Source organism: Scyliorhinus torazame, chromosome 1 (genome assembly GCF_047496885.1).
Source record: "Scyliorhinus torazame isolate Kashiwa2021f chromosome 1, sScyTor2.1, whole genome shotgun sequence".
NCBI classification, from domain to species: domain Eukaryota; kingdom Metazoa; phylum Chordata; class Chondrichthyes; order Carcharhiniformes; family Scyliorhinidae; genus Scyliorhinus; species Scyliorhinus torazame.
The window spans coordinates 243669623-243685756 of NC_092707.1; the positions used below are offsets into that span (position 1 = coordinate 243669623).

The 16134-nt window shown below is 53.2% G+C and overlaps 1 protein-coding gene across 2 annotated transcripts in view; it reads left to right on the forward strand.

Moving 5' to 3' along the window:
* snx5 (sorting nexin 5) overlaps positions 1-16134 on the forward strand; it is an 83096-nt gene that overhangs the window by 37381 nt on the left and 29581 nt on the right. For both annotated transcript variants that reach the window (XM_072504019.1, XM_072504027.1), the window contains exon 7: positions 11001-11096. In XM_072504019.1, the coding sequence (XP_072360120.1) occupies positions 11001-11096 (96 nt within the window). The remainder of the gene's footprint in view (positions 1-11000; positions 11097-16134) is intronic.

The following is a 16134-nucleotide window of genomic DNA, read 5'->3' on the forward strand; positions in this document are numbered from 1 at the left end:
GGTTTCCTCCCACAGTCCAAAGATGTGTGGGTTAGGTGGATTGGCCATGATAAATTGCCCCTAGTATCCAAAAGGTAAGGTGGGGTTACAGGAATAGGGTGGAGGCGTGCGCTTAAGTAGAGTGCTCTTTCCAAGGGCCGGTGCAGACTCAAAAGGCCGAATGGCCTACTGCACTGTTAGGTTCTATGATTCTAGATGTCCAGGATATAAGATTTTAAATTGTGGCAAATCATGTCTTTGAGAGATGAGGAATGTACACGAGACAGAATAGATTTCCAGTTTAAATCAGAATCTTGCTCCCAAAGAGTTTCAGATGGGAAGCAAAGGGTGATGTAGTGAGAAGAGAATATAATTTGGGAGTGAACCCCTTAACAAAGATTCAGTTCGGACTTCCGTTGGGGTGGGCGAGCAGGGCGGCCGCAAAAAAAAGAGCTCCTGCCGGTGGCTGCGATTCGCAGCGATTTTGGTGAAATCCCCGAGTCTTCACGCACCCCCCCCGGCTATCGTCGGCCTTTCGGGCCGCCACGAGCAGCCAGCGGGGCCGGTTTAAAAACCGGCGAAGAACCCCATGCGGGTGTCGGGCGGCGGGGGCTGAGGCGCCGGGCCCGGCAGGTCAGAGCAGCAGGGGCGGAGCTACGAGGAAGCCGAGGCGGCAGGCCCGAGGCCAGGGTGCCATGTAGGGAGGGTGCTCCACGTCGGATGGCTCCCACCTAGGAAGAAAAGGTTGAAGCCTGGTCCAAGGTGAATGCAGAGGAGAAAGAAAAAAAGATTTAAGGAAGTTTGGTAAAAGTTTTTTTTTCCAAAAAGAAGAATGTCAGATTGATGAAGGGCAGGAGGGTGAGGGGGGAAGAGAGGAGAAAGGAAAGAAGATTTTATAAAAATAAAAAACAATAAGCCGCTAAAGGATGCAAAAAGCAGCGTCGAAGAAAGGAGGAAATGCGGGTTCGCCGCCGAAGGAGAAGACGAGCAAAAGTGTTGACAGGCTGGCGGAAGCCGAACTGCAAGGCGGGGCCGCACTACTTACAGTGGAGAAGATGACCGAGGTGATGGTGGTGGAGCTGGAACAACGTTTGGTGAGGCACATGGAGGTCCTGAGGAAAGAGATGGCGGTCGTGTTGAGGTCATTGTTGGAGGGAGGCAATCGGCCCGATCAGGGTGGAGGTGGCAAAGGTATCGGCCGAGGTGAGAGAGCAGGGCTAGAAGATGGAGGTGGTGGAGGAGGCCGTGACACGACACAGCGACCAGGTCACCTCGATTGGGGGACGAGCTGCGGAGGGTGGTGGAGGTTAACAGAGGACTCCGAGCAAAGCTGGAAGACTTGGAAAACCGCTCAAGGCGGCACAATTTGAGAATTGTGGGCTTGCCCGAAGGGACAGGGGGCCCAAGGCCAACGCAATACTTCGCTAAGAAGTTGGCGGAGCTGATGGGGGAGGGTGAAAGCCCCACCCTGTACGAGCTAGACCGAGCTCATCGGTCATTAAGGCCGAAGCCCAAAGTGAACGAGTCGCCAAGGGCAGTAATTATCTGCTTCCGTAAGTTTTGCATGAAGGAGAAAGTATTAAGCTGGGTGAAGCAGGAGCGTGAGGTGCTGTGGGATGGTACTGTGGTTCGGATCTACCAGGACTGGACGGTGGAGTTGGCAAAAAGACGAGCAGCGTTTGGGCGAGTGAAGGTGTCTTTGTACAAGGGGGTGCGATTTGGTGTGGTGTACCCGGCGAAGTTGAGAGTAACATAACGCCAAAGACTTTTATTTTGAGGCGTTTGTGAGGGCAGAAGGCTTGGGACAGGCATGAAGAGCGGAACTGGAAGAGAGACTGTGGACTGTGTTTGAGCGGCTGGACAATGTACAAATGTTACAACTTTCTTTTTACTGATTTGTATTGAAATTTACTTCTCTTTGCATTGTTACAGAGTTCAAGTTAATGGTGTTCTGTGTTGCGATGGTTAAATATGATAGTGAATTGTAGGGGTTGGATTGTTGTGTTTGTTTTGGTGTTTCTTTCTCTGGGACTGGGCGGAAGGGGGCGAGAGGTCTTGGCGGGGGGAACCACCCGCGCTAGCTAACTAAAGTCAGTTAGTGAACGGGGGTGAGGTGAGAGGAGGATTGCGGACGTTGGAGCCTGGATAGCAGGCTTCAATGGGCCTACAAGGCAAGCAAGAGGGGGTGGAGGGATGGATGTTGGGGGATGTTTTTGTAGGGGGGGTTCTTGGCAGGGGGAAGGGGTTCGATGTTAACAATGGACAGGGGCGGGTCAGGCTTATGGGGCAGGGCTTGGGGGTATGATGATGGTGGATAAGAAAGGTGGTGGGGGGGTGAGAGACCGCCAGTAAGGATAATCACGTGGAACGTGAGCGGGCTAGGAGGTCCGGTCAAGAGGTCAAGGGTGCTTGCACATCTTAAAAGTTTGAAAGCCGATGTAGCAATGCTGCAGGAGACTCAATTGAGGGTGAAGGACCAGGTGAGACTTAAAAAGGGCTGGGTTAGCCAAGTGTTCCACTCCGGATTTGATGGAAGGGCTCGAGGGTTAGCGGTGCTGGTCAGCAAAAGGGTACGCTTCCAGATGGAGAAGGTGGTAGCAGATCAGGGGGGTAGATATGTGATTGTGACAGGGGCACTGGAGGGGAGATTAGTGGCGCTGTTAAGTGTATACGGCCCCAATTGGGACGATGTGGGATTCGCGAGGAAGGTGTTTGGGGCTATTCCCGATTCGGACACGCATGAGCTGATTGTGGGGGGGGGGACTGGAACTTGGTGCAGGAGCCAAGGTTGGACAGATCACTGCCGCGCTCGCTGGTCCCACCGGGGGGGGGGGGGGGGGGGGGGGGGGGGCAAGGCGCTGGCTGGACTAATGGTGGAAATGGGAGGGGTGGACCCTTGGAGGTTCCTGCACCCAAGGGAATGGGTGTATTTGTTTTTCTCAGCGGTCCATAAGGTATACTCGCGGATTGACTTTTTTGTGGTGGGGAAGGCTTTGCTGGCTGGAGTCAAGGGGTCGGAATACTCTGCAATTGCAGTGTCAGATCACGCTCCACATTGGGCGGATATGGTGCTGGAGAAGGGGGCAGCGCAGAGACCGGGGTGGAAACTGGATGTGGGGCTTTTGGGGAACCAAGTGTTCTGTGAGAAAATTGAAAAGGTAATTAAGGAATATGTAGGTTTCAATTGTACGGGTGAGATGTCGAAGGCAGTCGTCTGGGAGGCTCTAAAGGTGGTGGTGAGAGGTGAGGTAATTTTGTTTAAGGCCAGGGTGGACAAAGAGGAGAGGTTGGAGCGGCAGAGGGAAATAGATGAGATGTTGGAGGTAGATAGGAGGTATGCAGAGGATGTGGACCAGGCAAAGCTGGAAAAGAGGAAGGAACTACAGGCGAGCTTTGACCGACTGTCCACCAGGAAGGCGGTGCGCCAACTGAGACGAGCAAGGGGTGCAGTTTATGAACATGGAGATGAGGCGTATGTTAGCAGGTCAGCTCCGGAGGGAGGCAGTGGCAAGGGAAATTCTTCAGGTGAAGGATAGGGCAGGGAAGTTGGTGGTGGCCCCAGTGCTGATTAACCAGGTTGTACAAGTCAGAGCCACTCTGGGGAGACCGTGAGATGCAGGAATTTCTAGATGGGTTGGAGTACCGAGGCTAGGGGAGGGGGACAGGGCTACATTAGAAGGAGCAATAGTGGAGCAGGAGATAAAGGATGCGATTGGGAGGACGCAGTCGGGGAAGGTGGCAGGGCCGGATGGGTTTCCGGTGGAATATTATAAAAAATTCAAGGATAGGTTGGCACCCCTGATGGTGGGGATGTTTGAGGAGGCGATAGAGAAGGGGGTGTTGCCGCAAACCTTGGGGCAGGCATCGATTTCCCTGTTACTAAAAAAAAGATGAGGATCCGACGGAGTGTGGGTCGTATCGCCCTATATCACTTCTGAATGTGGACGCAAAAGTGTTGGCGAAGGTACTGGCGGGTAGGCTGGAGGAGTGCCTCCCGAAGGTGATAGGGGAGGATCAGATGGGGTTCGTGAAAGGGAGGCAGCTGTTTTCGAACATTAGGAGGGTTTTGAACGTTGTTATGGCACCGGCGGAAAGAAAGGAAACAGAGGTAGTTGTGGCATTGGACGCCGAGAAGGCATTTGATCGGGTAGAATGGGGTACCTGATGGCAGTGCTGGAGCGGTTTGGGATTGGACCAAGATTTGTGAACTGGGTAAAACTGTTATATAAGGAACCGAAGGCGAGTGTCCGCACAAATAATATCAGTTCGAGATACTTTTCTCTCCACTGTGGGACGAGACCGGGGTGTCCTCTTTTTCCCCCCCCCCCCCCCCCCTTGCTGTTTGCACTTACGATTGAGCTGTTGGCCATCGCATTCAGAAGTTCGGGAGCATGGAAAGGAATAGTGCAGGGGATAGATCATAGGGTGTCCTTGTATGCCGACGACTTGCTGCTGTATGTGTCGGAGCCGAGTGCGTCGATAGGAGGAATATTGGAGCTACTGCGGGTATTTGGGTCTTTCTCTGGGTACAAGTTGAACCTGGACAAGAGTGAGTACTTTGTGGTGTCTCGGCCGGGGGTGGGGGTAGGGGTGGGGGGGGCTGCCATTCCGTAGAGCAGGGACTCATTTTAGGTATCTGGGGGTGCAGGTTGCCCGGGAGTGGGGAAGGCTTCACAGGTACAACATCACTAGTTGGGTGGGGAGAGTGAAAGCCGATCTGGCAAGGTGGGATGGCCTTCCTCTGTCACTGGCAGGTCGGGTACAGGCGGTTAAAATGAATGTGTTGCCACGATTCCGGTTTATTTTTCGATGCCTACCGATTTTCCTGCCGAAGTCTTTTTTTCAGGGAGATTGAGGGAAGGATTACCTCATTCATATGGGGAGGGAAGGTGGCCAGAGTGAGAAAGGTGCTGCTACAGAGGGGAAGGCAGGCAGGGGGTTTGGGTCTCCCGAACCTGTTGTACTACTACTGGGCGACGAATGTGGAGAAAGTGCGGAGCTGGGTCAGAGGGGTTGATTCTCAGTGGGTCAGAATGGAGGAGAGTTTGTGTAGGGGGTCGGGGCTGAAGGCACTTGCAACAGCGCCGCTCCCGATAGCTCCGGGGAATATTCAGGGAGTCCGGTAATAATAGCTTCATTGAAAATCTGGAGGCAGTTTCGCCAACACTTCGGGTTGGGTTTAGGGTCAAGGGAAATGCCGATTCGGGGGAACTGCAGATTTGAGCCAGGGAGGTGGGATGGAAGTTTTCGGAAATGGGACGAGAAGGGGATTAAGACGCTAAAAGATTAATTTCTTCGGGGTCGGTTTGCAGGATTGAGGGAGCTGGGAGCGAAGTATGGGCTAGAGCAGGGAGAAGAGGTTGGGTACATGCAGGTTCGGGATTTTGCCAGAAAGGAGATGCAGAACTTCCCAGAGGATCCGGCCTCCACATTGCTGGAGGAGGTGTTGACGAATAGGGGACTGGAGAAGGGGGCAGTGTCAGCGGTGTACGGAGCTATTCAGGAAGAGGATAAGGCACCACTGGAAGGGATCAAAGCAAAGTGGGAGGAAGAGCTGGAAGAGGTTATAGAGGAGGGGGTCTGGTGTGAGGTGCTCCGGAGAGTGAATGCCTCCACCTCATGTGAGGTTGGGGCTGATGCAGCTGAAGGTGGTATATAGAGCACACCTCACTAGGGCGAGGATGAGCCGATTTTTTTTTTGAAGGAGTAGAGGATGTGTGAGCGTTGCCGGGGGGGGGGTGAATCACGTTCATATGTTTTGGTCCTGTCCAAAGCTAGGGGAGTACTGGAAGGAGGTGTTTAGGGTAATTTCCAAGGTGGTGCGTGTGAAACTGGACCCTGGTCCCCAGGAGGCCATATTCAGGGTGTCGGACCAGCCAGGGTTGGAAACTGGAGCGGAGGCAGATATCATAGCCTTCGCCTCGTTGATCGCCCAAAGGCGGATCCTGCTGGGATGGAGAGCAGCCTCTCCACCCAGTGCCCTGGCATGGTGGGGGGACCTGTTGGAATACTTGACCCTTGAAGGTTAAGTTCGAACTGAGGGGACGCTCTGAGGGGTTCTACAAGTCATGGGCACTATTTATTATGCACTTTCAAGAACTGGATAACATCGAACATTCGGTGGGGGGGAGGGGGGCTGTGTAGATTAAGGGTGACTACGGGTAATCCCGGATTCCTTTTTGTCATTTGTTTATGTAAACCTGCGGGCTGATGTTTGGGGGTTGGTGGGTGGATGGGATCGTTGTTATTATGGGGATTGACATATCTTGCTGATTATTGTTTATTGTTGATGGGTGTAAATGTGGGAGAAAATGTGAAAAAGGAGGAGAATAAAATTTTTTTTTAAAAAACAAAACAAAGATTCAAAGAACAAAGAACAAAGAACAAAGAAATGTACAGCACAGGAACAGGCCCTTCGGCCCTCCAAGCCCGTGCCGACCATACTGCCCGACTAAACTACAATCTTCTACACTTCCTGGGTCCGTATCCTTCTATTCCCATCCTATTCATATATTTGTCAAGATGCCCCTTAAATGTCCCTATCGTCCCTGCCTCCACTACCTCCTCCGGTAGTGAGTTCCAGGCACCCACTACCCTCTGCGTAAAAAACTTGCCTCGTACATCTACTCTAAACTTTGCCCCTCTCACCTTAAACCTATGCCCCCTAGTAATTGACCCCTCTACCCTGGGGAAAAGCCTCTGACTATCCACTCTGTCTATGCCCCTCATAATTTTGTATACCTCTATCAGGTCGCCCCTCAACCTCCTTCGTTCCAGTGAGAACAAACCGAGTTTATTCAATCGCTCCTCATAGCTTATGCCCTCCATACCAGGCAACATTCTGGTAAATCTCTTCTGCACCCTCTCTAAAGCCTCCACATCCTTCTGGTAGTGTGGCGACCAGAATTGAACACTATACTCCAAGTGTGGCCTAACTAAGGTTCTATACAGCTGCAACATGACTTGCCAATTCTTATACTCAATGCCCCGGCCAATGAAGGCAAGCATGCCGTATGCCTTCTTGACTACCTTCTCCACCTGTGTAGCCCCTTTCAGTGATCTGTGGACCTGTACTCCTAGATCTCTTTGACTTTCAATACTCTTGAGGGTTTTACCATTCACTGTATATTCCCTACCTGCATTAGCCCTTCCAAAATGCATTACCTCACATTTGTCCAGGTTAAACTCCATCTGCCATCTCTCCGCCCAAGTCTCCAGACAATCTAAATCCTGCTGTATCCTCAGACAGTCCTCATCGCTATCCGCAATTCCACCAACCTTTGTGTCGTCTGCAAACTTACTAATCAGACCAGTTACATTTTCCTCCAAATCATTTATATATACTACAAAGAGCAAAGGTCCCAGCACTGATCCCTGTGGAACACCACTGGTCACAGCCCTCCAATTAGAAAAGCATCCCTCCATTGCTACCCTCTGCCTTCTATGGCCTAGCCAGTTCTGTATCCACCTTGCCAGTTCACCCCTGATCCCGTGTGACTTCACCTTTTGTACTAGTCTACCATGAGGGACCTTGTCAAAGGCCTTACTGAAGTCCATATAGACAACATCTACTGCCCTACCTGCATCAATCATCTTAGTGACCTCCTCGAAAAACTCTATCAAGTTAGTGAGACACGACCTCCCCTTCACAAAACCGTGCTGCCTCTCACTAATACGTCCATTTGCTTCCAAATGGGAGTAGATCCTGTCTCGAAGAATTCTCTCCAGTAATTTCCCTACCACTGAAGTAAGGCTCACCGGCCTGTAGTTCCCGGGATTATCCCTGCCACCCTTCTTAAACAGAGGAACAACATTGGCTATTCTCCAGTCCTCCGGGACATCCCCTGAAGACAGCGAGGATCCAAAGATTTCTGTCAAGGCCTCAGCAATTTCCTCTCCAGCCTCCTTCAGTATTCTGGGGTAGATCCCATCCGGCCCTGGGGACTTATCTACCTTAATATTTTTTAAGACACCCAACACCTCGTCTTTTTGGATCACAATGTGACCCAGGCTATCTACACCCCCTTCTCCAGACTCAACATCTACCAATTCCTTCTCTTTGGTGAATACTGATGCAAAGTATTCATTTAGTACCTCGCCCATTTCCTCTGGCTCCACACATAGATTCCCTTGCCTATCCTTCAGTGGGCCAACCCTTTCCCTGGCTACCCTCTTGCTTTTTATGTAAGTGTAAAAAGCCTTGGGATTTTCCTTAACCCTATTTGCCAATGACTTTTCATGACCCCTTCTAGCCCTCCTGACTCCCTGCTTAAGTTCCTTCCTACTTTCCTTATATGCCACACAGGCTTCGTCTGTTCCCAGCCTTTTAGCCCTGACAAATGCCTCCTTTTTCTTTTTGACGAGGCCTACAATATCATTCGTCATCCAAGGTTCCCGAAAATTGCCGTATTTGTCTTTCTTCCTCACAGGAACATGCCTGTCCTGTATTCCTATCAACTGACACTTGAAAGCCTCCCACATGTCAGATGTTGATTTGCCCTCAAACATCCGCCCCCAATCTATGCTCTTCAGTTCCCGCCTAATATTGTTATAATTAGCCTTCCCCCAATTTAGCACATTCATCCTCGGACCACTCTTATCCTTGTCCACCAGTACTTTAAAACTTACTGAATTGTGGTCACTGTTACCGAAATGCTCCCCTACTGAAACATCTACCACCTGGCCGGGCTCATTCCCCAATACCAGGTCCAGTACCGCCTCTTCCCTAGTTGGACTGTTTACATATTGTTTTAAGAAGCCCTCCTGGATGCTCCTTACAAACTCTGCCCCGTCTAAGCCCCTGGCACTAAGTGAGTCCCAGTCAATATTGGGGAAGTTGAAGTCTCCCATCACCACAACCCTGTTGTTTTTACTCTTTTCCAAAATCTGTCTACCTATCTGCTCCTCTATCTCCCGCTGGCTGTTGGGAGGCCTGTAGTATACCCCCAACATTGTGACTGCACCCTTCTTATTCCTGATCTCTACCCATATAGCCTCACTGCCCTCTGAGGTGTCCTCTCGCTGTATAGCTGTGATACTCTCCTGAACAAGTAGCGCAACTCCGCCTCCCCTTTTACATCCCCCTCTATCCCGCCTGAAACATCTAAATCCTGGAACGTTTAGCTGCCAATCCTGCCCTTCCCTCAACCAGGTCTCTGTAATGGCAACAACATCATAGTTCCAAGTAGTAATCCAAGCTCTAAGTTCATCTGCCTTACCCGTAATGCTCCTTGCATTAAAACATATGCACTTCAGGCCACCAGACCCGCTGTGTTCAGCAACTTCTCCCCGTCTGCTCTGCCTCAGAGCCACACTGTCCATATTCCCTAGTTCTCCCTCAACGCTCTCACCTTCTGACCTATTGCTCCCGTGCCCACCCCCCTGCCATACTAGTTTAAACCCTCCCGTGTGACACTAGCAAATCTCGCGGCCAGGATATTTATGCCTCTCCGGTTTAGATGCAACCCGTCCATCTTATACAGGTCACACCTGCCCCGGAAGAGCTCCCAGTGGTCCAGATAACCGAAACCCTCCCTCCTACACCAGCTGTTTAGCCACGTGTTTGTCTGCTCTATCTTCCTATTTCTAGCCTCACTGGCACGTGGCACAGGGAGTAATCCCGAGATTACAACCCTCGAGGTCCTGTCTTTTAACTTTCTGCCTAGCTCCCTGAACTCCTGCTGCAGGACCTCATGCCTCTTCCTGCCTATGTCGTTAGTACCAATATGTACAACGACCTCTACCTGTTTGCCCTCCCCCTTCAGGATTCCCTCTACCCGTTCGGAGACATCCTGGACCCTGGCACCAGGGAGGCAACATACCATCCTGGAGTCTCTTTCACGTCCACAGAAGCGCCTATCTGTTCCCCTGACTATAGAGTCCCCTATAACTATTACTCTTCTGCGCTTTGACCCTCCCTTCTGAACATCAGAGCCAGCCGTGGTGCCACTGCTCTGGCTGCTGCTGTTTTCCCCTGATAGGCTATCCCCCCCGACAGTATCCAAAGGGGTATATCTGTTCGAGAGGGGGACAACCACAGGGGATTCCTGCACTGACTGCCTGCCCTTTCTGGTGGTCACCCATTTCTCTGCCTGCACCTTGGGTGTGACCACACTTACATAACTGCGATCTATGACGCTTTCCGCCACCTGCATGCTCCTAAGTGCATCCAATTGCTGCTCCAACCGAACCATGCGGTCTGTGAGGAGCTGCAGTTGGGTGCACTTTCTGCAGATGAAGCCATCCAGGACGCTGGAAGCCTCCCGGACCTGCCACATCTCACAGTCTAGTGAGTTCTAATATAATATCTATTGGTGATTTGGGAGCAATAAAGGAAACTGTGCGCAGTCAAAGACGTGGATTGACAGGAGGCTACCTCCAGTTGCACCTAAGCTAACTGGGTCCAAATGAAGCCAAAGCCAATATTGGATATTAGCAGATCAATAATAACTCTGAAAATTTGTCAGCACCAAACCATCTCGAGGCTTGGGTCTTTGTCTAAATAATATTCCAAATAAAGGAAGAAATTAATTAGTCTACTGCAACAACAAATACTTGGGGGTAGAGCATGCAATGCACTGAAATAAGTATAGACATTTTAGCAAAATATTCATCTTTACAGTACATATGACCAGCTAAAGAAAGGCGTAAATTAGACCAATGTGCTAAGTTCTGCCTCAAGTTCCAACAAAGGGTTAAAGTTGAGTGTAAAAGGGCTTCAAGGGATCATGTAGTTACAATTCCTAAATACTTCATGCTGTTTATTGAGACCTGGGAGGGGAGAAAGAAGGTAACTCTTGACCAAAAGAGTTAATGGGAAAATTTCCCCCCCCTTTTTTTTTTTTTTTTTTGTGAATTAATTTAAAAACCTGTGTCATACATTGTTCAAGAATAGAGACAATATTAGAGGAGAGATGAAGCTGGATCAGAGATGCAGAGAAGCTGACCATCAGCATATTGTGAGAATTCATTATATGCTGATCTTTGTTAACCTTACAAACCTCCTTCTGTTTATACTCTAGCTAAGTGTTCGAAGGAAGAACACAAAGGAGATGTTTGGTGGTTTTTTAAAGAGTGTGATGAAGACTGCTGATGAAGTACTTGTCTCTGGAGCCAAGGTAACTGGTCATTTTTTAAAAATGTGTGTGGGAAAATTGGGATCAAAAGGTAACTTGGGGTTATAAGTGCAGTGGGAAAAGTGTTTCAGAGAGTCCTTGAGACGATTTAATTGCATTGTTTTCAATGGCCGTTGTACCTGAATCATCAGAGTTTTTGCTGCTGCCTGAACATTAATCTTCGGGTCAGAAGATGTGGAACCGTAGTTTACCGGCTAGCAAGCTGGCTCCAGAAAACTGACTACAGGTTACTCAAACTGTTGAAAGGTGGAACAGAAACTCCAATTGATAATGATGCAGGTTAATAAGGTCACAAAAGCCAAATGAAGCACTGAAATTCATTTCTAGTAGGGTGGCGCAGTGGTTAGCACTGCTGCCTCACGGCGCCAAGGACCTAGGTTCAATCCCGGCCCCGGGTCACTGTCTGTGTGGAATTTGAACATCTCCCAGTGTCTGCGTGGGTCTCACCCCCACAACCCGAAGATGTGCAGCGTAGGTGGATTGGCCATGCTAAATTGCTCCTTCATTGGGGGGAAAAAAGAATTGGGCACTTTAAATTTTTTGTAAAAATTAGTTTCTAGAGTGCTAGAACTGAAAGCAGAGAAGCTAATGTTTAACTTCAAACAACCCTTGGTTAGACCACATTACTGTGCACAGTTCTGATCTCTGTTGTGAAAAGGCTCTGGGAATGCTCAAAGTTGAGCAGTTTGAGTTGCAGTGTTTGACACCATATCAGAGATAGTGTGGGTCAAGCTGACACCGTGCCCTTTCGGGTTTCAGAATTGCCGGAGCTGTTTGGGTGGGGGGGGGGGGGGGGGGGCAACTGACGTGGTGGCCTTCACCTTGCTGATTGCAAGGCGGTGAATGCTAATTAATTGGAGATCGGCGATGCCGCCTGGGTTTTCGGCATGGCTGGGAGATCTGGCTCGAATTCTTGAAGTTCGAGAAAATTAAATACGTACTCAGTCAGAAGAAAGGTTCTTGCTGAGATGGAAGCTGATCTGTCGCTGTTTAAATGATTTTTCATTGCCAAAGAGGAGGGGGAGCTGGGGGGGTAGGAAGGTAAAATAGGGCATTATTTGAGGAGGGGGGGGGGAAATTAAACTGTTTGTAACCTGTTGCAAGTATTATGGGCCAGGGTTTAGAGAACATCAAGGTATATCATGGAGTTCACTTGACCCACAACTTTTAACAGATTTTGGTTATGGTGTGCACAAGGGCCCACTTTACAGGTGTGATGCAACAGAGAGCTAAAGTATGTTTAAAACAAAACCATGCTTATTCTATACATTCTGTTAACACTTTATAAACACAGTAAACAGTTTATCAACTACCAACACTGATAATCCCCACAGATACAATACTCTATAGGTAACCCTTAATAACTTTTCTAACAACGTCCATAAATCAAAAGACAGCAGGTTTGAAATCTCTACAGAAAGCAGGTATCACTTTTAAATTATGAAGTGATCTGAACACCTTTTTAACATAGAGAGACTCCAACATCCTTGTTGTTGAATACAGCTTTCAACTGAAAACAAAACTTAAGACACACAGCAGCTCCCAGCTCAAAACAAAAGTGAAAGACATGGGGCGTCATTCTCCGACCCCCCCAGAGGGTCGGAGAATGGCCGTTGGCCGCCGTGAATCCCGCCCCCGCAGGTTGCTGAAGTCTCCGAAGGGAGAAAAGTCGGCGGGGCGTTAATGGCGCTGCTGCCGCGGAGAATGTCACAGGTCTGCGCAAGGCAGCTGATTTTCGGCCTGCCGATATTCTCCCTTCCGGATGGGCCGAAGTCCCGTCGACGTGATGACCGTTCACGTCGACGTCAATCAAACCTCCTTTCATCGGCGTGACCCTGTGCTCCAGGTTCACGCCGACCAGCGTGGAGGTGAGTGACGGCCTGGGGGGTTGGCTCTGGGCAGGCGATGGCGTGGCCGCAGTCTGAATGCGTGAGGAGAGGTGCGTGTGCGTGTGCGCGTGCGGTTAGAGTAGGCTGGGCTCCGGGGGAGTGCCGGGAGGGGGGTCCGTGCCGGGGTGGAGGTTGGGGGGGGGGGGGGGGTCCGTGCCGGGGAGGGGGGTGTCCGTGCCGGGGTGGAGGTTGGGGGGGGGGTCCTGTGCCGGGGTGGAGGTTGGGGGGGGGGGGGGGGGTTCCGTGAGGGGGATGGGCGGGGGGTCCGTGCCGGGGTGGAGGTTGGGGCGGGGGGGGGGGGGGTGTCCGTGCCGGGGTGGAGGTTGGGGGGAGGGGGGGGGGGGGGGAGAGGGGAGAGAGGAGAGAGTCCGGGGAGGGGGATGGGGGTGTCCGTGCCGGGGTGGAGGTTGGGGGGGGGGGGGGGGGGTCCGTGAGGGGGATTTGGGGGGGGGGGGGGGTCCGTGAGGGGGATTGGGGGGGGGGGGGGGGTCCGTGCCGGGGTGGAGGTTGGGGGGGGGGGGGGTCCGTGCCGTGCCGGGGGGGGGGGGGGGGCCCTGCTGGGAGGGGGATGGGAGGGCCCCTGCTGGGAGGGGGATGGGAGGGCCCTGCTGGGAGGGGGATGGGAGGGCCCTGCTGGGAGGGGGATGGGAGGGCAAGTGAGTTGGTCCACCTGGCCAGGTGCCAGCCTCCAACAGTTGGACCTAATGCGGTCCATGCCACCTGGCTGGGGGGAGGAGGGGATATGGGCAATGATGACATGTCGTCATTTCCCCCCCCCCCCCCCCAACCAGGCCGTCATGTTTTCAGATCATCCAGCGATGCTGGCCACCATGGCGGCAGCCGCTCATGTCTGTTGCCCTGGATGAGGAGGAGGATGAGGAGGAGGAGCGTGCCAGAGGCGGCGCAGGCTGCTGCAGAGGGGCAGGCGGCAGCCGCCCAGGCTGGAGGGACACCCGACCGACAGGACGAGGAGGGGGGAGGAGGACGTCGCGGCCCCACGGCAATGGAGGCACCCGAGGGCGCCCCGTGTGTACCGGCCCAGGCAGTCATACCAGGACCTCACGGACCGGGAATGCAGGAGGAGACTCCGGATGAGCCGGGAAACCGTGGCACACATCTGCCACCTGCTGGCACACCTGTCACCGCGTGGCACTGGCGGGGGACACCCTCTCCCCGTGTCCGTCAAGGTTACGGTGGCCCTGAACTTTTATGCAACGGGGTCATTCCAGGCACCGAGTGGGGACCTGTCAGGCATATCGCAGACATCGGTGCACCAGTGCATCCGGGCAGTGACAGATGCCCTATATGCCATGGCGCACCGCTACATCCGCTTCCCCGTGGACCGGGCCAGCCAAGATGCGCGGGCCGTGGGCTTCTCTGCCGTGGCCGGGTTCCCCATGGTCCAGGGCGCGATCGATGGGATGCACGTCGCCGTGCGGCCACCTGCAGATAACAGGGCCGTGTTCACTAATAGGAAGGGGACCTATTCGATGAACGTACAGGTGGTCTGCGACCACCGCATGATGATCCTGCACGTCTGCGCCCGTCACCCAGGCAGTGTACACGACTCATTCGTGTTGTCGCGGTCATCCATCCCCGGCATGTACGAGGGACGCCATCCCCGGCTGAGGGGCTGGTTGCTGGGTGACAGGGGCTACCCATTGCGATCGTGGCTGATGACGCCTGTACGGAGGCCACGCAATTAGGCGGAGAGCCGCTACAATGATGCCCATGTAGCGACAAGGGGAGTGATCGAGAGGTGCTTTGGCGTGCTGAAGATGCGTTTCAGGTGCCTGGACCTCTCTGGGGGCGCCCTCCAGTATCGGTCAGATAGGGTCGGCCACATCATTGTGGTGTGCTGCGTCCTGCACAACATAGCCCAACAGAGGGGCGATGTGCCGCAGGCAGAGGAGGGCGGAGTGGAGGAGCAGCAGGAAGAGGCGCAGTCCTCCCCAGATGAGGGGGATGGGGGTAATGGTCAGGGCAGACTGGGTAGACACAGGCGGGTGGCTGTCCACCGTTACCGGCTGGCCCAGCGGGCACGGGACAGACTGATAGACGCCCGCTTCACTGACTCGATGGGCGTGGGTATCGGGTAGTATGGCCACAGACCGCACACCATGGCAACAGCCGACCACCCCCCCCCCCCCCCCCCCAAATGCCGATCCACCTGCGGCACAACGGGCCGGGCTCTCTCAGTTGCAGGTGGACGCGTGCCTATCGCAGGCCATGGAGGATGATGACAACCCGCCCTGCGGTGAGCTCCTGGCTCTACATCGTTGGACTATGTCTGACCCATGGCCACAGTACCACCATCCACCCGGACCATCCCTGCATGCGGCTGTGACACTGCAGCGCACGGTCCCGTCCTCTGCCCGGGGGATGTTGATGGCGGCCCAGGGGGAAGGGGGCAGACTCACCTGGGGCTGAAGTAAGACCACCCCTCATACACACACTTGCGCTCAACATACATGACACCCCCGCACACTTTGGACAGAGCACAAAGGCAGCTTCTGTAGGTGTAACATTGACTTTAATAACCAAAGGAGTTCATGCACGTGCCCTAGCCCCTAAAACTCATCTGTGCCCTGCAACCGTGCCAACTTACTCAGTGTCTAATTGTTTGGCCTTACGGGCCCTTTGACTACGTCTACGTGGTTCCCCAGACGGTACAGCAGAACTGGAGGTGGACTCCTGTGATTCCTGCCCTCTGACACTGGATCCCTTTGGCGGCCGTTTCCTGGGGTGTCCTGGCCTAGATGGGCCAGGCTGCGGCCCGGGCGACTGGGATGGCGAGCTGCCAGCCTGTCCTGCCCGTTGCCCACCCGATGCACCTGGGACGGTGGGGGGGGGGGGAGTCCGAGGTGTCGCGGTGTACCGGGACCTCCCCTACAGAGGGAGCCGGGACGGACCACACCACCTCCTCCTCCCTCGGGGTGCCCGATGGCCCCCAGGCCTCTACATGGGTGGGGGATGCGAACGGACTGGCCATTCGACGCCCCCCTGACATCTGGCGCTGCCAGTCCTGGAGGCCCGTGCTGGTATCGACAGGGGTTTGCAGCCATGGAGCCCAGGGGGTTGGCAAACCCTGTCTGTGACAGTGCGACGCCGGCTCGCACATGGCCACTGGC